A 17069-nucleotide genomic window follows, 5' to 3' on the forward strand; every position below is an offset into this window, starting at 1 on the left:
CGATTAGTCGACTAATCGAATAAATAATCGGTGATTAATCGATTATTAAAATAATCGTTTGTGGCAGCCCTACTGTGGAGGACCAGAGAGAGACCCAACCCACAAGACACGAGGCAGACATAGGGAAGACCAGAGCCCAAGGGCCCGAGAGGGATCCCGAGCGCAGAGCCCCAAGGGGCACCTTCACGGGAAGATCCGCCCACCCACCCCCCAGATCAGACCATAGGGGAGAACTGGGAGAACCCGGTGCAGGATGAACAGTGTAAAACATGTTAAGGAGTAAAGCAGAAAATACCAAACAAATGCAGAAAAAAATTTATTCCAACACATCCTGTCCTAAGCCAGCACGTAAAGGAGTCATAGAGGACTGAGAGAACAAAAACAATAGGTACCTGTCATTCTTCAGAAATGAGAAGGGGGTGGGGGAGGGGGTACAAACTCCCTCCAGATGCTCTGGATCCCCCACCTCCACTGTTGGCGTTGATGACGTGAGACCCAGTCAGGTCTGCTGAGGCGGGTGTTAAAGTGTGAAGGGTCTCTGATCCTGAGGCTTTCCTCTTCACCATTGTGTCCCTGACCACCTTTTTTCAATGGAAGAGAGAAAAAAGCAGCTCATTGATGGAGAAATGATGGTGACAGAGACTGAAGAGATGCTGGACACCCTTCTGAACAAAAGCAGGAAAAGAAACGGGTTGAAGACGGACATGTTTTCAGATAACCAACCAGACAGGAAGACAGGGATTTTCACTGGATGAGACACTCAATTTATTATATTTGATGCGACAGCTGCCTCATTTTCCCATCACGCAACAGGGTTATGGAGATTTGAGTAGAAACAGGAGTAACGGCAGAAAAAGATCAGCAAATTACAGTTTAGAGCAGTGGTTCCCAAAGTTGGGGTCGGGACCCACAGTGGGGTCCTGAAACATCAAGGTGGGGTCCTGAAAATATTTTCAGAATTACACTAAAAAAATGACAATTTTTTTTGCCTTTGTTGTTACAAAATTATAAGATTAGCATACTTAGAATGGACATTATAATGTAATAAATAACGTTACTATGCGCTTGTTTATTTGACGTGAAAACGATGTTTATCAACAGAGAACAGCTGGGGGCACAGGTCTCTGCTGCTTTTATTTTGTGGGTCAAAAGCTGAAAAGTTTGCGAACCACTGGTTTAGAGCTATAAAAAAAATATGGGATAATGAGGAAAACTTATTGAAAACATAGAACTGCTGAGATTACTGTTTGTCTTTTGGGTTCAGTTGTATTTATTGAGGATTTGCTGCCATCTTCTGACAAACCTTCAAAGTGCAACATAATTCAACACATCCACAAATAATAGGAACATGAAAAATATGAATAAACGTGTTCTTTTAATACCCAAAACACATTTTTAAACATTTTGTCTGTACAATGTGTTCCAGGTGCAATGAAACAACAATCAACAAAACCCTGGAACTAAAAAACAACAACCTCTAAATTAACAGAAAACGAATTAAAACAGGCAAAAACAGGAGGATGAACTGGAAAATAAAAGATAAAAATCATAGTTATCTTGGAGATACAGTACATTACAATAAAGTTGTCAAAAAGTCTGTAGGAAAAATGAAGCAATTAAGATATAATTTGTTTGATTTCCTATGTTGAAACTAACAAACATCAGATTGGTTTATAATTTTCCATCAGTATCAGCAGAGATCGTTATTTTGCAGAAAACTGGATTTTTTTTTTTTTTACATTCCCAATCAAATCGCTGAAGATAACCAGGATTGTTTTTAGCAAAAGAGTTCTCAAATCAGTAACAGAAAAGTAAAAATGTGTATTTTGTCAGTAAAACCGCAGCGCGTGTGGACGTCGCAGAGAATACAAGGCTTTGTCCGTGTGTCCTTTTAAACCATTTAAACCATTGCCACTGTGTCCTCGGGGTCGTCCCCCTCCAGCAGGCTGTACGAGGCGTGACTCTGGAAAGGCCTCTGTAAAGGATGAGCTAACAGTTTGGCCATGCAGTTGTGCAGCTCGATGGCGGGTCCGCTCAGGGAGACCTCGAAGCGGTAACACATTCCCTTCGAGTCCAAGTTACAGAAAGAAGAGTAGTTGTCCTGAGGAAAAAAAAAGAGTAAATGTTCATTAAACGAGAGAAACGGTCATAACGACAGGGAATGATGTGCATCTGTTTTTACATCTGACACTCCTCAATCAATCAAAAATCTTCTCTACTCACCCTCCAGCTGGTTTCATCTCCTTGCTCCTCCAACCCGTTGTGTAAATAAATCACATCGAAGAAAAAATAAGGAGATTGCAGCATTTTCTGTAGTAAAACACAAATAAAAAACACCATTCCTGAGAGCAAAGAGACTTTAAAGGGGAAATTTAGAGTTTAATAAAAAGCGCGTGTGTATAAACTAACTGGTATCTGAGCGGCAGTGTTGTATAAAGTACCATAAAGTAATACTTGAGTAAAAGTACAAGCATCTTTCCAAAGAATTACTTTGGTAAAAGTTCAAGTCTCCTTTAGGAACATCACTTGAGTAAAAGTCTTAAAGTATCTGATATTTTTTAAAGTAAAAGTATTCATTTAAAATGAGCAGTTAGATTTTCTGTAATGACATTTATTAGGAGGTGACCTCCCAAWAAAAATGCAGAAATTATTATATCATATTAAAATAATTAATTTATGTTAAATTTAGGATGCACTAGTCTAACTGTTTCAGTTTATATAAGTATATAAAGGGTTCCCAAACTTTTTCTCCAAAATGTAAATCTTTCTGAGGGTCAAATGCAATAATATAATTCATGAAATACAAATACTTCTTAAGTACAGTCCTTTTATTTTAATGATTAAGTCCTGCTGGAGTGTGACATGATTTGTTTGTGTACAAACTAATACAGTATCAGAATTTTATACAGTATATTTATACTTCTCATTCAACCACAAATAAATTCAATTTTACTAAGAAGGCACAATTTATATGGATAGTTTTTATTTTTTTACAATAAGCTGGAATGAAAACCAGTAAAAATGAAATAAAGAAACAACTTTCTACTTCTTGCCTTTTTAAAAAAATGTAAGGAGTAGAAAGTACAGATAAATGTGCAAAAATATAGAAGTAAAAAGTACGCTGAAAAATAATTACTCATGTAAAGAACAGATACCCAAAACTTCTACTTAAGTACAGTAACAAAGTATTTGTACTTAGTTACTTTACAGTTCTGCTGAGCGTTTACTCACACTAACAGCCTCAGAGGGGCTGAACTGCAGAGGTCCAGCATGGCGGCTGTAGATGAGCACAGTGCGCACCACAAACGGAGGAGGGATGGTCTGAACGTTCTCCATCAACGGCAGCTCGATCTTCTGACGACTACAGAGGCAGAAACAGACAAACATTTCACCTCTATGTTACTTGATTGTATTTTATTTAGGACAACAATGAGAAACAGGTACTTGTTTCATGAACAAAAGACACTTACATAACATTAAGGAGATCTTCCAGGTCTAGGGTTAGGGTTAAGGTTGAAATGAAACACATAAGAGATTAAATAGTGATAATAAACAAAGGCCTGATAGTTGAATTGTTTTTAAAGGATACTGAACGACTCGCACACATTAGTTTCCAGGTCATACAGACAGCTACACAGCTCCCTGGGATCAGATGTGAAACCTGACAGCTGAAATAATTTGCATCAGGTTTAAATATAAAACGGTTTCAAACATACTTATTCATGGAATTGTTTTGATTTTTAATATTACAAACCTAGACTAAACAAGGCAAATATATAATTTATCGGTAAATAAAATGTTTTTGTACTGACCCACAAGGCATCATCGTTGATGATCACCAAAGCAAACTCGTGCCGTTTGTCAATCTTGTGCTTTGTTCTCACAAACATTTCAATCATCTTCTGGGATATGTTAAGAGCATTTGTTTTAGATCTAAATTTAAAGACAGATAAATTTTAAAAAATTACAAATAAAATCAATTTTTATGAAAAAGGAAGAAATATAATGTGGTTACATACCCGTTAAAAGACTCCAACTTCGGTAAGGACATTTCTTCAGACAGATCCAAGCAGATAATCTGTCAAAAAAGAAGTGGGTCAAAGTATTTTAAGTAACACAATAGTTAATTATTAGAAATGTTTATTTTTTTTATATATAAAAGGTGGCCGCACCACTTTTTCTGGGCAGTTGACACGGGGAACTCTGATCTGGTACTCTGCTGGTGTGGGAACAGATGTGAGCGTGGGCTGTGCGGGCTTTGGTCTTTCTTTAGCCGACGCAGCGGCGGAGGATAGCTGTACGGTGGTGTTGGCTGCGGCTCCTGCACCAGCAGCAGCAGCAGGAACCACAGCAGGAGCTACAGTCTGAGCCGCTGTCACCGACACCGTGGTGGTGATGGAGCTCGGAGGGCTGTCGCTGGTTGAAGCCTCGCCCTCCCCCTCCACACGACTGCCCACGGCAGGCTGAGAAATGTTTGGGTTATTGTTGCCTCCGAGGCTGCCTGTGCTGCCTCGACGGTCCTCGGCACCTTCGGGGTTGGAGCGGGTCCGAGGTCGCAGCTCTACTGGACGCTCCTCTCCATCAGCTGGCCCTGGCTCTGGTGTCTCCATCGATACAAGAGATGCTGATTAAACAAAGATTATAAGTCAAGAGTTAAAACACAGTTTATACTTAAGAAATATTTATCTTTTTTTTTTTTGCTTATAGCCAAWCACGATGATTTTCCACCTCAGATCAGGCCCCAGTTACATAAAAAACAAACAATAACACAACATTTGAATTACTGAAATCTGGACTGAACAATATAACACGTATTCAATTTAAATTCATATTTATTTGACTACCGCCCATGATAAAACAGTTTGAAGTAGAAGAATGTCAGCCTTTGTAATATTTTATTTGTGAAAGTTCRTTAAATCTTCAGAAACTTCATGGGAACGTGACGTCAGCGGACAGGGATCGCGCAATGCATTCTGGGAGTGTAAGACACGGAAGTTATGCTGCGTTCCGTTTGAGAAGGGTCTAGGTAGCTTATATCCTTAATGAATTTCATAAAGAAGAAATTAAAATGATTAGAATAAAATATTTGTCATTTCCAATCCCACCTGAAGCAAAAGAAATTCTGTTTAAAACCATAAATAAAGATACCCCACTAATGAATTTCTAAGAATAAATTTTAAAACGGATACTGGAAAATGTAGCTTCTGTGAGACGGAGAGTGAAAACTTGGAACATCTTTTTTATGACGGCACCATAATTCAAGAATTTTGGTTTAACTTTCAGATCTGGATCCAATCCAAAAATATTCAACAAGCGTTCACCTCAAAGGAAATCTTATTTGGAATATTTAATGTTTGCGGAAGTAAAGAATATGGTATCAATGTTTCAACTGTTTTAGCTAAACGTTATTTACACAAACACCGTTTCTTTAAATGGTATTTCCTTTTTGGAAAGTTTTAATTTCCTTAAATAAACTCTTTTTCATGTTCAAATGGTAACACAATACTTGATGCTGGCCCTTGTTATTAGTATGTTTTTTATTTTGTTCTTTTTTTCTACTGTTATTTTATGTTTACTCGTGTCATAAAACGCCTTTTTGAATGTAATTGTTAAATGCAATGAGTAGGTAGGTACCTTTTTGTTGTGTAATGAAAACTTGTAAATAAAGATTTTTTGGAGGGAAAAAAATTATCAAAAAAAAGCTGCAAGCTGCAGCTAGGTCCATCATATTCTGGGAACTGGTAAATGGTAGTGGTCTTTTCCCAACAAACTGCACATGAAACTGCATTCCAGTTAGCCGACAGGGGATTGTTGCCGCTAACCATAACTACAACGCACTGCTATAATGTAAACAATGACAAAACGAGAGCTGTACTCTATACATCATGCAAATAAACATTGATTTTAACACGTACAGTATTGCACAGAAAACACACTACTTGTGCGAGTGATTAAACGCACAAAAAAATAAGACAGATAATTAATAATAAAAGTTACGGAGTTAACTTTCTAAAGCTGCGAGTTGCCACCATCTTGAAATCGAAACTGGAGGCAGAAGGGGGCGTTCCAGTTTCTACCAATGGGAACAGGGAAATTAGAGGTGGGCGATACTGGGAATTTTGGTATTGATCCGATACCAAGTAAATACAGGGCCAGTATCGCCAATATCGATACCGATACTTTTTAAACTTAATAATTTGAAAAGATCCAAAAGATCTAGGATAGAATTTCGTCAAACATTGTACGTGACAACAAAATACTTTATTATAACAATCAATATTTTTGCTTGCCAACAACAGAGCAGTAACAAAACAGTTTTCTTTAACATTAGGAAAATAAATATTTTATATAAAAATAAAATAAAAATTATTCCCTTACCACTAGACATCTTTCCTAGTTATTTCTTTGTTTCTTTTATTAAATAAAATTGTTCTAAGGAAAAACAAAAAAATAAGGAACTTTCTTCCTTTCAATACAATTCTGTTTTATGTAAATAAACAGACTAAAAAATATCACTCAACACAACTTAAAACAATATCTCCTGAGGTAGAGGGCTCGGTGAGAACTGTTAGTGCAGCAGTACAGACAGAGACTTCAAAAAATCCACGTGCGGGAAAGAACAAAGCTTGAGTATCGATCTTTTCCTTCAATATCAATACCAGCGCTGGTATCGAAATGATCTATATTTAGTATCGATCCGCACACCTCTAGAAATTACCATTTCCCAGGCATCAGAGACGGGTTGACAGTACGGTTTGTTTTATTGTTGGAATTCACTGTAAAGTAATACAAATGGTGAATACTTGCTGTGTTGTTAGCTGCCACAGCCGTTCTCACGACCGGAGAGGAAAACGTTTTGCCAACGGGGTGCGTTTTTTCAGCTTTCCCACTTGGAAACAACGTGAAGGAAAACAGGACCCAACATCACCTTCAAGAGTATTCCCAGACATATGTTGGTGTGTTCACGGCATTTCCACACAGGTAAGGTTTAATTAAATCATATGGAACATATAAACTGCACGATTGTTCATATGTTGAAAGTTAGCAAACTTACAACATTAAGTAACTTAGTAGCTGACCACAGTAAGTAATGGATGTTCACCTAACTTGCTAAATTTGTAAAAACACATAAATTCAGGAATGTTTTCTCATTTTCAGGCAAGCCGGCCTACGAGTTCTTTGACTGTCATCCTGACCGGGCGCCTTCTTTACATCTCGGGCACACAGAAGTCAAAGCGACAGACACWGATCGATTTGACCGTCGGACAAGAAGACAAAAAGCAGCCACAGTGGAGAAGACCGTAACTGCCCCTCCGCCAGATCTACCAAGCCAGACATCAGAGATGGATGAGAAAGCAACGTGTTGCTGCTCAGAGTTCTGCAGTCGAGGAAGCAGACCAGGGGTCCGAGGTGCTGGAATTTCTACACATTTCCGAGAATGTTGAAGTTGCAGCAAACGACAACAATGAAGAACAACAGGAATGTGTATTCTGTGTCCTCAGAGGTGCTGAAATAAACCGCGTGATGGGGGAAAATAGAGTCCTGAAGCAAGAGCTGTCCCGAAAAGAAATGAAGAGTTCTTACAGGATGATGTCATGGTGAAGTACTACACTGGGCTGCCTTGTTTGGCTGTTGTGATGGGTGTGCTGACTCAGACCCTTCCCTGTCTACCACAAACAGGACGAAAACTGTCACCTTTTAGGATGCTCCACACCTCTTCAGCCTTGACAGAAAGACTTTGTCCACCACATTTCAAAGTACTCTCGGTGTAATGTTTACACACCTCAGTCCTTTGGTGCACTGGCCAGAGACATTGTTTACAACGCACCATGCCACATCAGTTTGTGGGGGCTTCATAGGGTCTGTATAATGGTGGCAGTAGCCCTCCATTCCAGACAGACATACGGCCTTGCTGTGTTTGTGCAAAACCTGCAGTAGGGGAGACAAGTCTGAAAGTGTGGGTTTATGCACACACATGGTTTTGTCATCAACTCGTGTACGTATGCCCAGGATTTTCTTTTCTCCTCTTATGCACTGGTCCAAGGCTTTCTTCTTTGCTGCATCAGTGGTGAAGTCAATCTTGTGAGCCACCTCTGACTGAACCTTGTTCACTATTGCAGGCATCATCCAATATGCAGGGGCATTGGTGACTGTTTTGGTCCCCCGTATCTGCACAGCAGCCTCTATTTTGAACACGAGAGCCCCAACATGTGTGCACAACTCAGCAATCCCAGCCACGCGTGTGCAGTGTGCACAGTCCACTTGCCCCGTGGAACTGAGTATCACCCATGGCCGGAGTGGTGGCTTATTTATATGGTGTGAGTGCAAAACCTAGGACAAGGAAATAGTGGAAAATTATTTCTCCAGTGCAAACACAAAGTATCCGTAAAATAATTTGTTTGTATATAAAAACTGTATGATAGAAATATATGTATATATTATATCTATAGTTTATAATAGTACTATCATAAATTATTATAGTACTAATAGTATAATAATAGTATCAATATATTGTATAATCATGAACATAGTAATTTTAATAACAATAACACTACGACTTTTCGTCTTTAGAAGTAACACTGTAGTTTAGTCCAAGCTTTACATTCAGTGAGTGAAAATGTCTTCAAATTGTGGTCTAAGTGAGAAACATCAAGAACATACAATCAAAAAGAAGATAATAATATTAATATTTGAAACTAACTGCCAGAAAGAACACATAACTGTTGTGTTTTTGCCTGCGAGAGTGAAATGACATTTTGCAGTTTCTATGCTTCACCTACCTTCGTGAGAACAACAGTTTTGTGGTCGTTGACTCTAAAGATCTGCAGGTCCTGCACCCATCCGTYTGTGAACAGGTGATGTGCTTCCAGAGATTTAGAATTTCAGAACTGCTCACATGTGTAGGCACTCACTCCACAAACGTAACTAATGTCAGGAAATGTTAGCTGTGGTACCGCCTCGAGATCGACCAATAGCTCCGATTTTTTCGCAATAACGCTGTTTAGCATCTTTGTTCAGTTTGTCGCGGTAAAGAATATCGCTCTTCAGTTTGTCTCGGTCCATCGGGTTTTGTGTTTTGTAAACAGTTGTCCTAACATGGCGGCCGCTACCCAGCATGCAAATGAAATGCGTCGTGACGTACGTTCCCATTCTCTTATCGATAATAAACACAAAAAATGTTATAATATTAATAAAAGTTCAATTTGTAACAGTGTGAACTCAAGTTTAAATCATAAAAAAATATGCAGCCGTCTTTCTTGGGGGAAGTAAAAACCCTGACACTTGTCTTGAGGGGCTAACAAACAGTTAGCATTAGCTGTTAGCGTTAGCCAGCTTTCAGGAAACAAAGTACGCAAATTCAGTTAAAACGTGAAATATAAACGTGTTACTTTTGGCATAAAAAATAATACTTACATGATTATTAATTACAACACCTCTGGGATACGCACAGCATAAAGTCTCATTGAAGGCTGCGAGATATTTTAACGACAAGCTAACATTTGTTTTGAACAGGCARGGCAACTTCCTTACCGGAAATGGTATATCACCGGGCCGCTTTGCATTCTGGGTTATGAAGTTTTTATTTTCTGTTCTTATACTTTGGGTTATAAACTTCCTTTTTGGTTATTTTGCTGCAGTATATTAAAAATATCGTGATCAGTATGTGAAAAAATTATTTTCCTACCCAGTGGTTATTCCTTACCGGAAATGGTATATCACCGGGCCGCTTTGCATTCTGGGTTATAAAGTTTTTATTTTCTGTTCCTATACTTTGGGTTATAAACTTCCTTTTTGGTTATTTTGCTGCAGTATATTAAAAATATTGTGATCATTATGAGAAAAAAATATTTTCCTACCCAGTGGTTAGTTTAACAACTATATTATTATTTTATTTTAATCTGAACGTCGAAAAAGGCACCATTTTCCACGTAACCTTAAACTTTAAACACAGTTTACATATGATTGAATATCAAAACAAATAGGAAACAAATGCCAAAATCTATAATTCAGCTAATGTATTTGACATGTTTTCGTCTCTGTATACAAGAAAGTGACTGTATATGCAAAACGTATATGAAAGTGTAAAAAAATGTTTAAACAAATTTAGGTACATTTTATTCTTTTACTAAAGAGAATATTTGCTTTACTTTATTAAAACATCAATTAATCTAATGTTTGCTTTGTTTGGCCAAATCTGATCTCCTTGATCAAGCTTGGTTAAAATGACTAAAATTCCCACAGTCACAGCCTTTAAAAGCAGAGATTCAATCAGAGAAAATGAGTTTGTTGAATTTCTTTATATTCAGAGTTGATGCTGGTGGTCGTGGTGTGAATTCAGAGTAACTGTGGACAAAACAGGAAAGGACACAAAGTAAAGAGGAATGGGTGGAGGTGTGTTTCTGAGTGTTTTCCACTTACTTCATTCATCACACAAACAGTGTCAGGCAGTCTCAGAGCGCAGCTTTCTGCAGCCGCTCACTGACTGATGACTGGAAAACATATCTACACAAAATAGCAGGACGGAGGAAACAAATCCCAAAGTTTCGAGACCCAGATCGAGTCTCTGCTACCAACAGAAAGAAGAAGCATGGAGGTAAGTTACAATGGCGTTTTACTGAGTGACTTTGAAAATAGGTTGCTTTAAAAATGATTTGAGGTTAAGTGAAACTTTTATTGTTAAAAAATAGACCCACATTGATGTCTACAGGTTCTTTCTATTAAACTTTTAACACAGTCTAACCAGAGTAAATCAGGGTTTTCATTTGTTGAAAAGACAAAATATTTAGTTATTTCCACAAGGTTACATTTTGTCAATGTGAGGCCCTAAGTTTTCAGAAATTGAACATGTGACCATGAGCCTGAACAAACAATCACGACTTGCTGCGATGGAATTCTCCAAAGTCAGAAACAAGGAATTTAAAACATGTCGCCAGCTCTGCTCTGCACAATTTAACCATTAAAATGTGTATGGGTTGAAATGGTATATCAAAACAAAATAAAAAAAACAAGTTTTAACTTAAATTTTTTTTTAGGCATTTATCCAAAATACTTTGTGGAAAACAATWGATGGTACGATCCACAAATATTTGCCTGGCAGGAAGTTGGATCTCAGGATGTTTTGGGTTTCCTCCTTTTCCGTCGCTTAAAACAATAGCTGTTAACCAGATTGATGTCTGGTTCATGGCAGACATTTTAATTTGGATTATTAAATGACTTGTGTTGCACTGAAATTAAAAATATTAAAGTGATTAAAGATCCATTTTGCTAAATTGTGTGTAGACATAAAACTGGTTCAAAAGATGAAAATCTTTTGAATTTAAGAGCCTGGAGAGCAAATGATCCAAATCACTAGAAAAGTTTATTTCCTTGAAAGAAAAAGAAAAACTGAAGGCTGATTCTTGTGTCGTGAACACAAGTGGAGTAAATCAAATCTCAGACAGACCTGATAGAATTAATGGGAGAGTACAGAAAATGGATGGATGGATGGATGTTGCTAAAATCACTGATTATTTCTTAACGATCCACCTCCGCGACTCTGCAGGACTCCAGACGGAGCAGGTGTAACAGCCTCGACACCAGCTCGGTGTTTAAAAAGGAGGTGCTGAACCCCAGTCCCTACAAAACCTTTGACCCCGAGGGCTCCGACCCTCTGATCAGCTTGGAGCCCACGCCAGCGGAGGTGGCTCAGTGCGAGGCTGAAGTGGGCATCCTGCTCAACATCATCTCTGAACTCAACAAGAAAATGGGCTCGCTGAAAGCTCCGAGGTGAGTCCAGTTTACTACGAATGAGTGGATTTGCTGCAGCACTCAGCTGTGTTGTGTTTTCTCTTTCTTTTTCCAGCGAACCGAGCGATCTGAGAGCACCGAGTCCATCCAGGCCTCTGGTTCCAGACCTCCTGTCTCACCGGCTGGTCAGAAGCAGCCCGGACAGGAAAACCATCATCACCTCTAAACATCCACTGGCCAACCCAGGTGGAACCACATCTGAGGTTTAAGCGTCTTCATCTGGACTGAGTATGTATTTAAACGCACCTCTGCTTTCCACCCTCTAGGAGGCGGTGGCGTCACCTGGAGCAAACTGGAGGAGGTTCTGTCATCAGTGGAGGACTCCATCAGCTTCAGGAGGACGTGGGCCGCTCCAATCACGGCCTCGGACCAGAACAAACACAAAGAGCACCTGAGAGCTGCTCAGGAAAACTGGACTAAAGCCACTAAGGTGGTAAACTGAAGGGAAATCACTTAAATCTAACAGATGATGTCAAAATATTTCATTATAGAGCTACAAACTGAACTGAGAGAAATGACATTGTTGTGAAAATACAGTGTCCTGAATGACTTCGCTGACCCCTTTTACTATTTGTTCACTGGTTACAGATACTGGAGGAGATGGAGAACGAGTTTGGGATCTCGTGTCCATTAGGCACGCCAAAGGACCCGGACTTGGAGGACTTGCTGGATGCAGAAAAATCCGAAGCTGCTTCCAGAAACAACCTGCAGGAAGGGCAGAGATCTCCAAGCTCAGTCTCCCCATCGGAAGAAGAGAAGATCAAGGTGGAAAAAGTTTTATTTTTATTTGACAAATCCGGAGACTTGAGCTTTTGTAAAAAAAAAAAAAAACAAACACTGTTTTTAGTTTCAAATGAAACAGTTTCCTTTATGCTTTCAGCTGATGGGCCTCCAGAAGGTCTGGAGGTCTTGCAGTTTCTCTCCTTCCTACCGGCCTCCTTCTGGAGCTCGCAGTCCGGACTGGGCTTCTCCTTCCTATCCAGGTTCACCTTTGCCCTACAGGAGGACGTCCCGAGCTGTAAAACCTCTGTCTTTAGGTGGGGACGGGTCTCCACTGGGCTCCGTGACCTCATCCAGCCCTTGCCCCAGTCCCATCAGCCTGGAGTCTGAAACAGAGAGACTGAACAGGTGAGTCCAAGAAGACCAGAAATTTACATCGCAAAGACGCGTTGACATAAATTCTGAAAGTTTTTATCAAGATTTGACCAAAACGGCTACAACATAAGATGATCTTCGTCTAAAACTCTGGCATGAACGACGGCAGGTGATACACATTGCTGAAACGAATGTTAGGCCTTTAACTATAACATGAGTTGAGACAAAAAGGGGCGATCCTGAAAATCCCCACAGCTGAGATCAATGGCAGCAGCAGAATCAGCTTAATAACTGAAACGCTACAGAGAAGAACTGCCTCTGGCTGAAGAGACACCGCAGTGTTGGAGGTGTTGGTGGTGGAGAAGCAACAGGGTCTTGAGCGTCAGCAACAAAAGTGATGAGTTCTGACAGATTTGTCAGCAGAAAGAAAACAGCAGCCTGAAGCTGCAGGAGGAGGACAGATGACAATCAGTATCTGAAGAAGATGAGAACAGAGAATAACCAAAGTCACAGTTTTTAATTAATTCCCAAATCAAAAAGAAAAAAAAATTGTATAGGTCTTCTGGACGGGTTCTTCTCTAATGAAACGTTTCGTCTCTTCTCCAAGAGACTTCTTCAGTCTGAGAGTTTCAGGCAAAATTCAGGCTTTTAAGCCCTGCCTGATACTCACATCACATGGCTATCGTTGACACCTAATTAACACTTATTGTTACCAGGGGGTGGAGTGATACTGGCAATAGCAGCACTGTAGGAGGAGGACAGATGAAAACGGAGGCCTCCACCTCTGTTTAATGATGGACGGTCTTTTTTCACAAAAATGGCTTCTTTTACTCCTCTCTCAAACCAACGTTCCCAAATGGTCCACATCCCTACCTACCTCCAAAACCGTCCTACCAAAACAAAATGGCAGCTCAACCATTGAGGTCGCTTTGGTCAGAGGAGTGTGGAACAAGATATGGTTAAAGCCAAACTCTGACCAAAAGCCTGGACAAAGCCTTCCTGGCAGAGAAGTTGTATCTTTTAATTAAAGTGGAAATATCATGCAAAATCCACTTTTTAGCCTGTAATTACATTTAGTTGTGTTCTTGGAGTCTCCAGGAGTGCAGAAAATCTGAGCTTAGTCTCTCCAGGTGCTGTGTAAATAACTTTATATTCTGTTTGGATCATATTTTTCAATCCATTCAGCTTTCTCTRTTTTCTATGATGTTTTTTGAACTATGACGTCACATAATCTGTGTCAGAACTGCCAAATAAAATCTGGACTTACCAACTACAATTCTTCAGTCCAGTTCTGGGTCAGACTCTGGCTCCAACATGTACTGTAAGGCTGGATGGACTAGTCTTCCCTTGTTGGCATCTTTTAATTAATTTGTAAATAAGAAAATTCTGCGCCGCTATATAGTCGTAAACCCCTCTATCAAGTTAGAGTGGACCGATCTGGGAGCTGGTGGGAGGCGGGGTTTGGATTTAAAGAGACAGCCTCAAAACGAGTTGATCTGAGGCACACCTCAAAAGTGGTGAACGAGGGGCTTGTGGACTTACAATAAGGAGGTATTCAGACCAAGTTCCACCTTATATAGACCCCAAATTAACGATTTAAATCTGAAAAAGGAGGATTTAAAAGTAAGATATGCCTCTTTAAAATATATTTTCTCCTGTTATCTCAGATGCATGGAGAGGCTGAAGGCCAGAAACGAACGTCTGACTGCAGCTCTGGAGCGAAGGAAGGGAGAGTCAGAGCAGATGAGTCTGAAACTGAACCGACTGGAGTCGGACTGCTCGGCTCTGCAGATGGCTCTCAGATACAGGTGATCAACCACACCTGAGTCCGCACACCTCTGTCAATGTATCAGACTTCTTTGAGATATAATTAGTCCGTTAGAATCAACCTCATCTGTGTTTTACTCTTTTTGTCCAACAGTGAGGAGTGTGAGGAGGCCTACAGCGAGCTTCTGTCACTCTACGAGGCCAAAAGGCAGCGAAATGTTCCTCCGCAGACAGACCCAGCAGGTGTTTGAACGCCGAGTTTCACTGCTGTCTAAGCTTGCTTGACACTCTCACACGCGACACAGTTTGTGTCACGCATTTTCTCCCTTTCAGAGCCAGCCGGTGGCAGGCAGCAGACTGACAGTCCGTCAGCTCGGCTCAGGAAAATGGGAACTGAAGAGTTGTCCACCTCCTTCTCCGCAACAGGAGTCACAGAAGCAGCACAAAGTCACACAAGTCAGGGGTAACCGTTCCAAGTACACGATCAGGAATTATGGAAGAATCTTTAAAAGATGGACCAGACTTTTAATTTCCTGTAAACCCACAGGACACCCGACGCAGCGGATCAGGAAGTAGCTCTTCGGCAACAAATCCAGCGCCTGAAGAAGGACAGAGCGGCCATTTGTCTGCCTAAATCTGATCTGGGAGCAGAGGGCAGACCCTGCTTGGGGACTGGTCTACCAGCTGGGACAAGATGGACCCATGTTCCAAAAGACAACAGCAAACCTCCTGAAAACAAGAGGGAGAAAGCTTCCCTTTTCTACGAACTTGTCTCAGTCAGGGTAGGAGCTGAGTCTCTAGAAGTGAATCCACGGCCAACAAACAAAAGTAGCACCAACACTAGACAGATCTTTACATTTGATGAATAAAAACAAAGACAAACATTTAAAAGTTAGTTTTACACCCTGAGAGTTTGTTGCACTTTATGAGAATATTTTCCGATCCGTCTTCATTCAGGAGGAGATGTCAGATCTGCGAGCTCTGATCCGCCTGAAGGAGAAGGAGCTGAGGTGTCTCGAGTGGAGCTTAATGGGTCAGAAGTCCCAGGAAGCAGCTGGAGTTTTTATCCCAGAAAGTCTCAGAGAGGAGGTGGAAGACCGGAAGGCCGAACAACAGGTACTGTATCCACCAAAGCCTCTTTTCTTTAACGTGAAAAAAAAAAGATAGAAAGTCAAGGTGAAACTACCAAGAGGGAGCAGAGGGCTGGCGTACTGTGACAGACCCGATTCAAATCTGGCCGTCCCACACGGGAAATCACACATCCACCAAAGCAGGATCCCAGCAGGCCGAGGTGGATATTTTAGTTCCTCAAGGTCTTCAGCCCGGCTGCACTAAGATGCAGCAAACCCCTCACCTCTGGCTCTGTCAAATGACAAAACACTGAATCCCTGCTTTTTAAAAACACCTAGAAGACTGTAAAACTTCAACTTGAGTCTAAAACTGACCTGTTCAGATGCAAAGGTGCAACATTCTGAGATGTGTGGAAAGCATAAAAACTGCAACTTTAATTAAGAAAAGTCATTTTGATTTCTTGGTAGATTTATTTTTCAGGAAGGAAGTTACAGTTTAAGGGGTATTTGTCAATTCAAAGTTGTCACTGTGCGCACTGGGAGGAAGAGTTTTTGTGTTTGTGGAGTGAAAATGAGGAATAATTTAAGTATGGACTTAAAGCAATGTTCAAATATAAAGTTGTTTAAAAGAAAGTATAAGGAAATTATTGTCATGGATTCTAAAGATATGTAGAAATACCACTATAGCCTTTTACTTAAAATATATTTGAATATTGTAAACATATTTATTATTTTATTATTTATTAGGTTGTATTGTTAAGGAATAAGATTATTAAAAGATGATAATTAATGGTGAAGGGGTGGGATTAAAGTTTGTACTTCCTCCTACTCATTTTACACATGAGCTATACAAAACTGTGTAGAGATACTTGTGCACTTTTTAATATTATTTATTTTTTTCTTGTAGGTTATTTTTAAATATTTGTTTCTCTCTTCTTTGCTTAAAATGATTCTCTGTATATATTTAACATGTTCAAAATAAACCAACAAAATCAAACCATCTATTTGAAATGTTTTTTTATTTATTTATTGTGTTATGTTTCAGAGATTTGGTGAGAATGCTGTTAAACTTGGTGGCGACGGAGAAATCAGTCCTCTAACCAGACCTATTATGAAGGAGTTACAGACAGTTCTACAGAGGTGAGAGTTTATAGCGTGTGTGTGTACTTGTTTTGACTACAGAGTGAGGACTATTTGTGCCATAGTTAGTATCAAAGTGAGGTCTTTGATGTAAAGTGAGGACCGCTTCCGTGTCCTCACTTTGTTTGCAGCTCTGCTGTGGATGGATGGATGGATGGATGGATGGATGGATGGATGGATGGATGGATGGATGGATGGATGGATGGATGG

At 39.9% G+C, this 17069-nt stretch overlaps 2 protein-coding genes across 6 annotated transcripts in view; one reads left to right on the forward strand and one right to left on the reverse strand.

Moving 5' to 3' along the window:
* babam1 (BRISC and BRCA1 A complex member 1) overlaps positions 1 to 9524 on the reverse strand; it is an 11637-nt gene extending 2113 nt beyond the window's left edge. The window contains exons 1-10 of one of the 5 annotated variants that reach the window (XM_014007335.1): positions 8781 to 9107; positions 7696 to 8331; positions 4173 to 4624; positions 4020 to 4078; positions 3813 to 3933; positions 3590 to 3668; positions 3471 to 3495; positions 3232 to 3361; positions 2224 to 2310; positions 1247 to 2101 (exon numbers count right to left, since the gene is read on the reverse strand). In XM_014007335.1, coding sequence (XP_013862789.1) covers positions 1901 to 2101; positions 2224 to 2310; positions 3232 to 3361; positions 3471 to 3495; positions 3590 to 3668; positions 3813 to 3933; positions 4020 to 4078; positions 4173 to 4624; positions 7696 to 7831 — 1290 coding nt within the window. In that variant the 5' untranslated portion in view covers positions 7832 to 8331; positions 8781 to 9107 and the 3' untranslated portion in view covers positions 1247 to 1900. Of the gene's footprint in view, positions 1 to 303; positions 582 to 1246; positions 2102 to 2223; positions 2311 to 3231; positions 3362 to 3470; positions 3496 to 3589; positions 3669 to 3812; positions 3934 to 4019; positions 4079 to 4172; positions 4625 to 7695; positions 8332 to 8780; positions 9124 to 9414 lie in introns of those variants that run through there. The other 4 variants (XM_014007336.1, XM_014007337.1, XM_014007339.1 and 1 more) reach the window with 4 other exon arrangements.
* An 851-nt stretch (positions 9525 to 10375) lies between these two features.
* ushbp1 (Usher syndrome 1C binding protein 1) overlaps positions 10376 to 17069 on the forward strand; it is a 12704-nt gene continuing 6010 nt past the window's right edge. Inside the window, exons 1-12 of the mRNA XM_014007329.1 lie at positions 10376 to 10594; positions 11543 to 11766; positions 11843 to 11973; positions 12054 to 12217; positions 12376 to 12552; positions 12668 to 12915; positions 14550 to 14690; positions 14804 to 14892; positions 14983 to 15112; positions 15197 to 15431; positions 15607 to 15765; positions 16765 to 16859. Coding sequence (XP_013862783.1) covers positions 10589 to 10594; positions 11543 to 11766; positions 11843 to 11973; positions 12054 to 12217; positions 12376 to 12552; positions 12668 to 12915; positions 14550 to 14690; positions 14804 to 14892; positions 14983 to 15112; positions 15197 to 15431; positions 15607 to 15765; positions 16765 to 16859 — 1799 coding nt within the window. The 5' untranslated portion in view covers positions 10376 to 10588. The remainder of the gene's footprint in view (positions 10595 to 11542; positions 11767 to 11842; positions 11974 to 12053; positions 12218 to 12375; positions 12553 to 12667; positions 12916 to 14549; positions 14691 to 14803; positions 14893 to 14982; positions 15113 to 15196; positions 15432 to 15606; positions 15766 to 16764; positions 16860 to 17069) is intronic.

The sequence above is a fragment of the Austrofundulus limnaeus genome, unplaced genomic scaffold, assembly GCF_001266775.1.
Source record: "Austrofundulus limnaeus strain Quisiro unplaced genomic scaffold, Austrofundulus_limnaeus-1.0 Scaffold41, whole genome shotgun sequence".
NCBI classification, from domain to species: domain Eukaryota; kingdom Metazoa; phylum Chordata; class Actinopteri; order Cyprinodontiformes; family Rivulidae; genus Austrofundulus; species Austrofundulus limnaeus.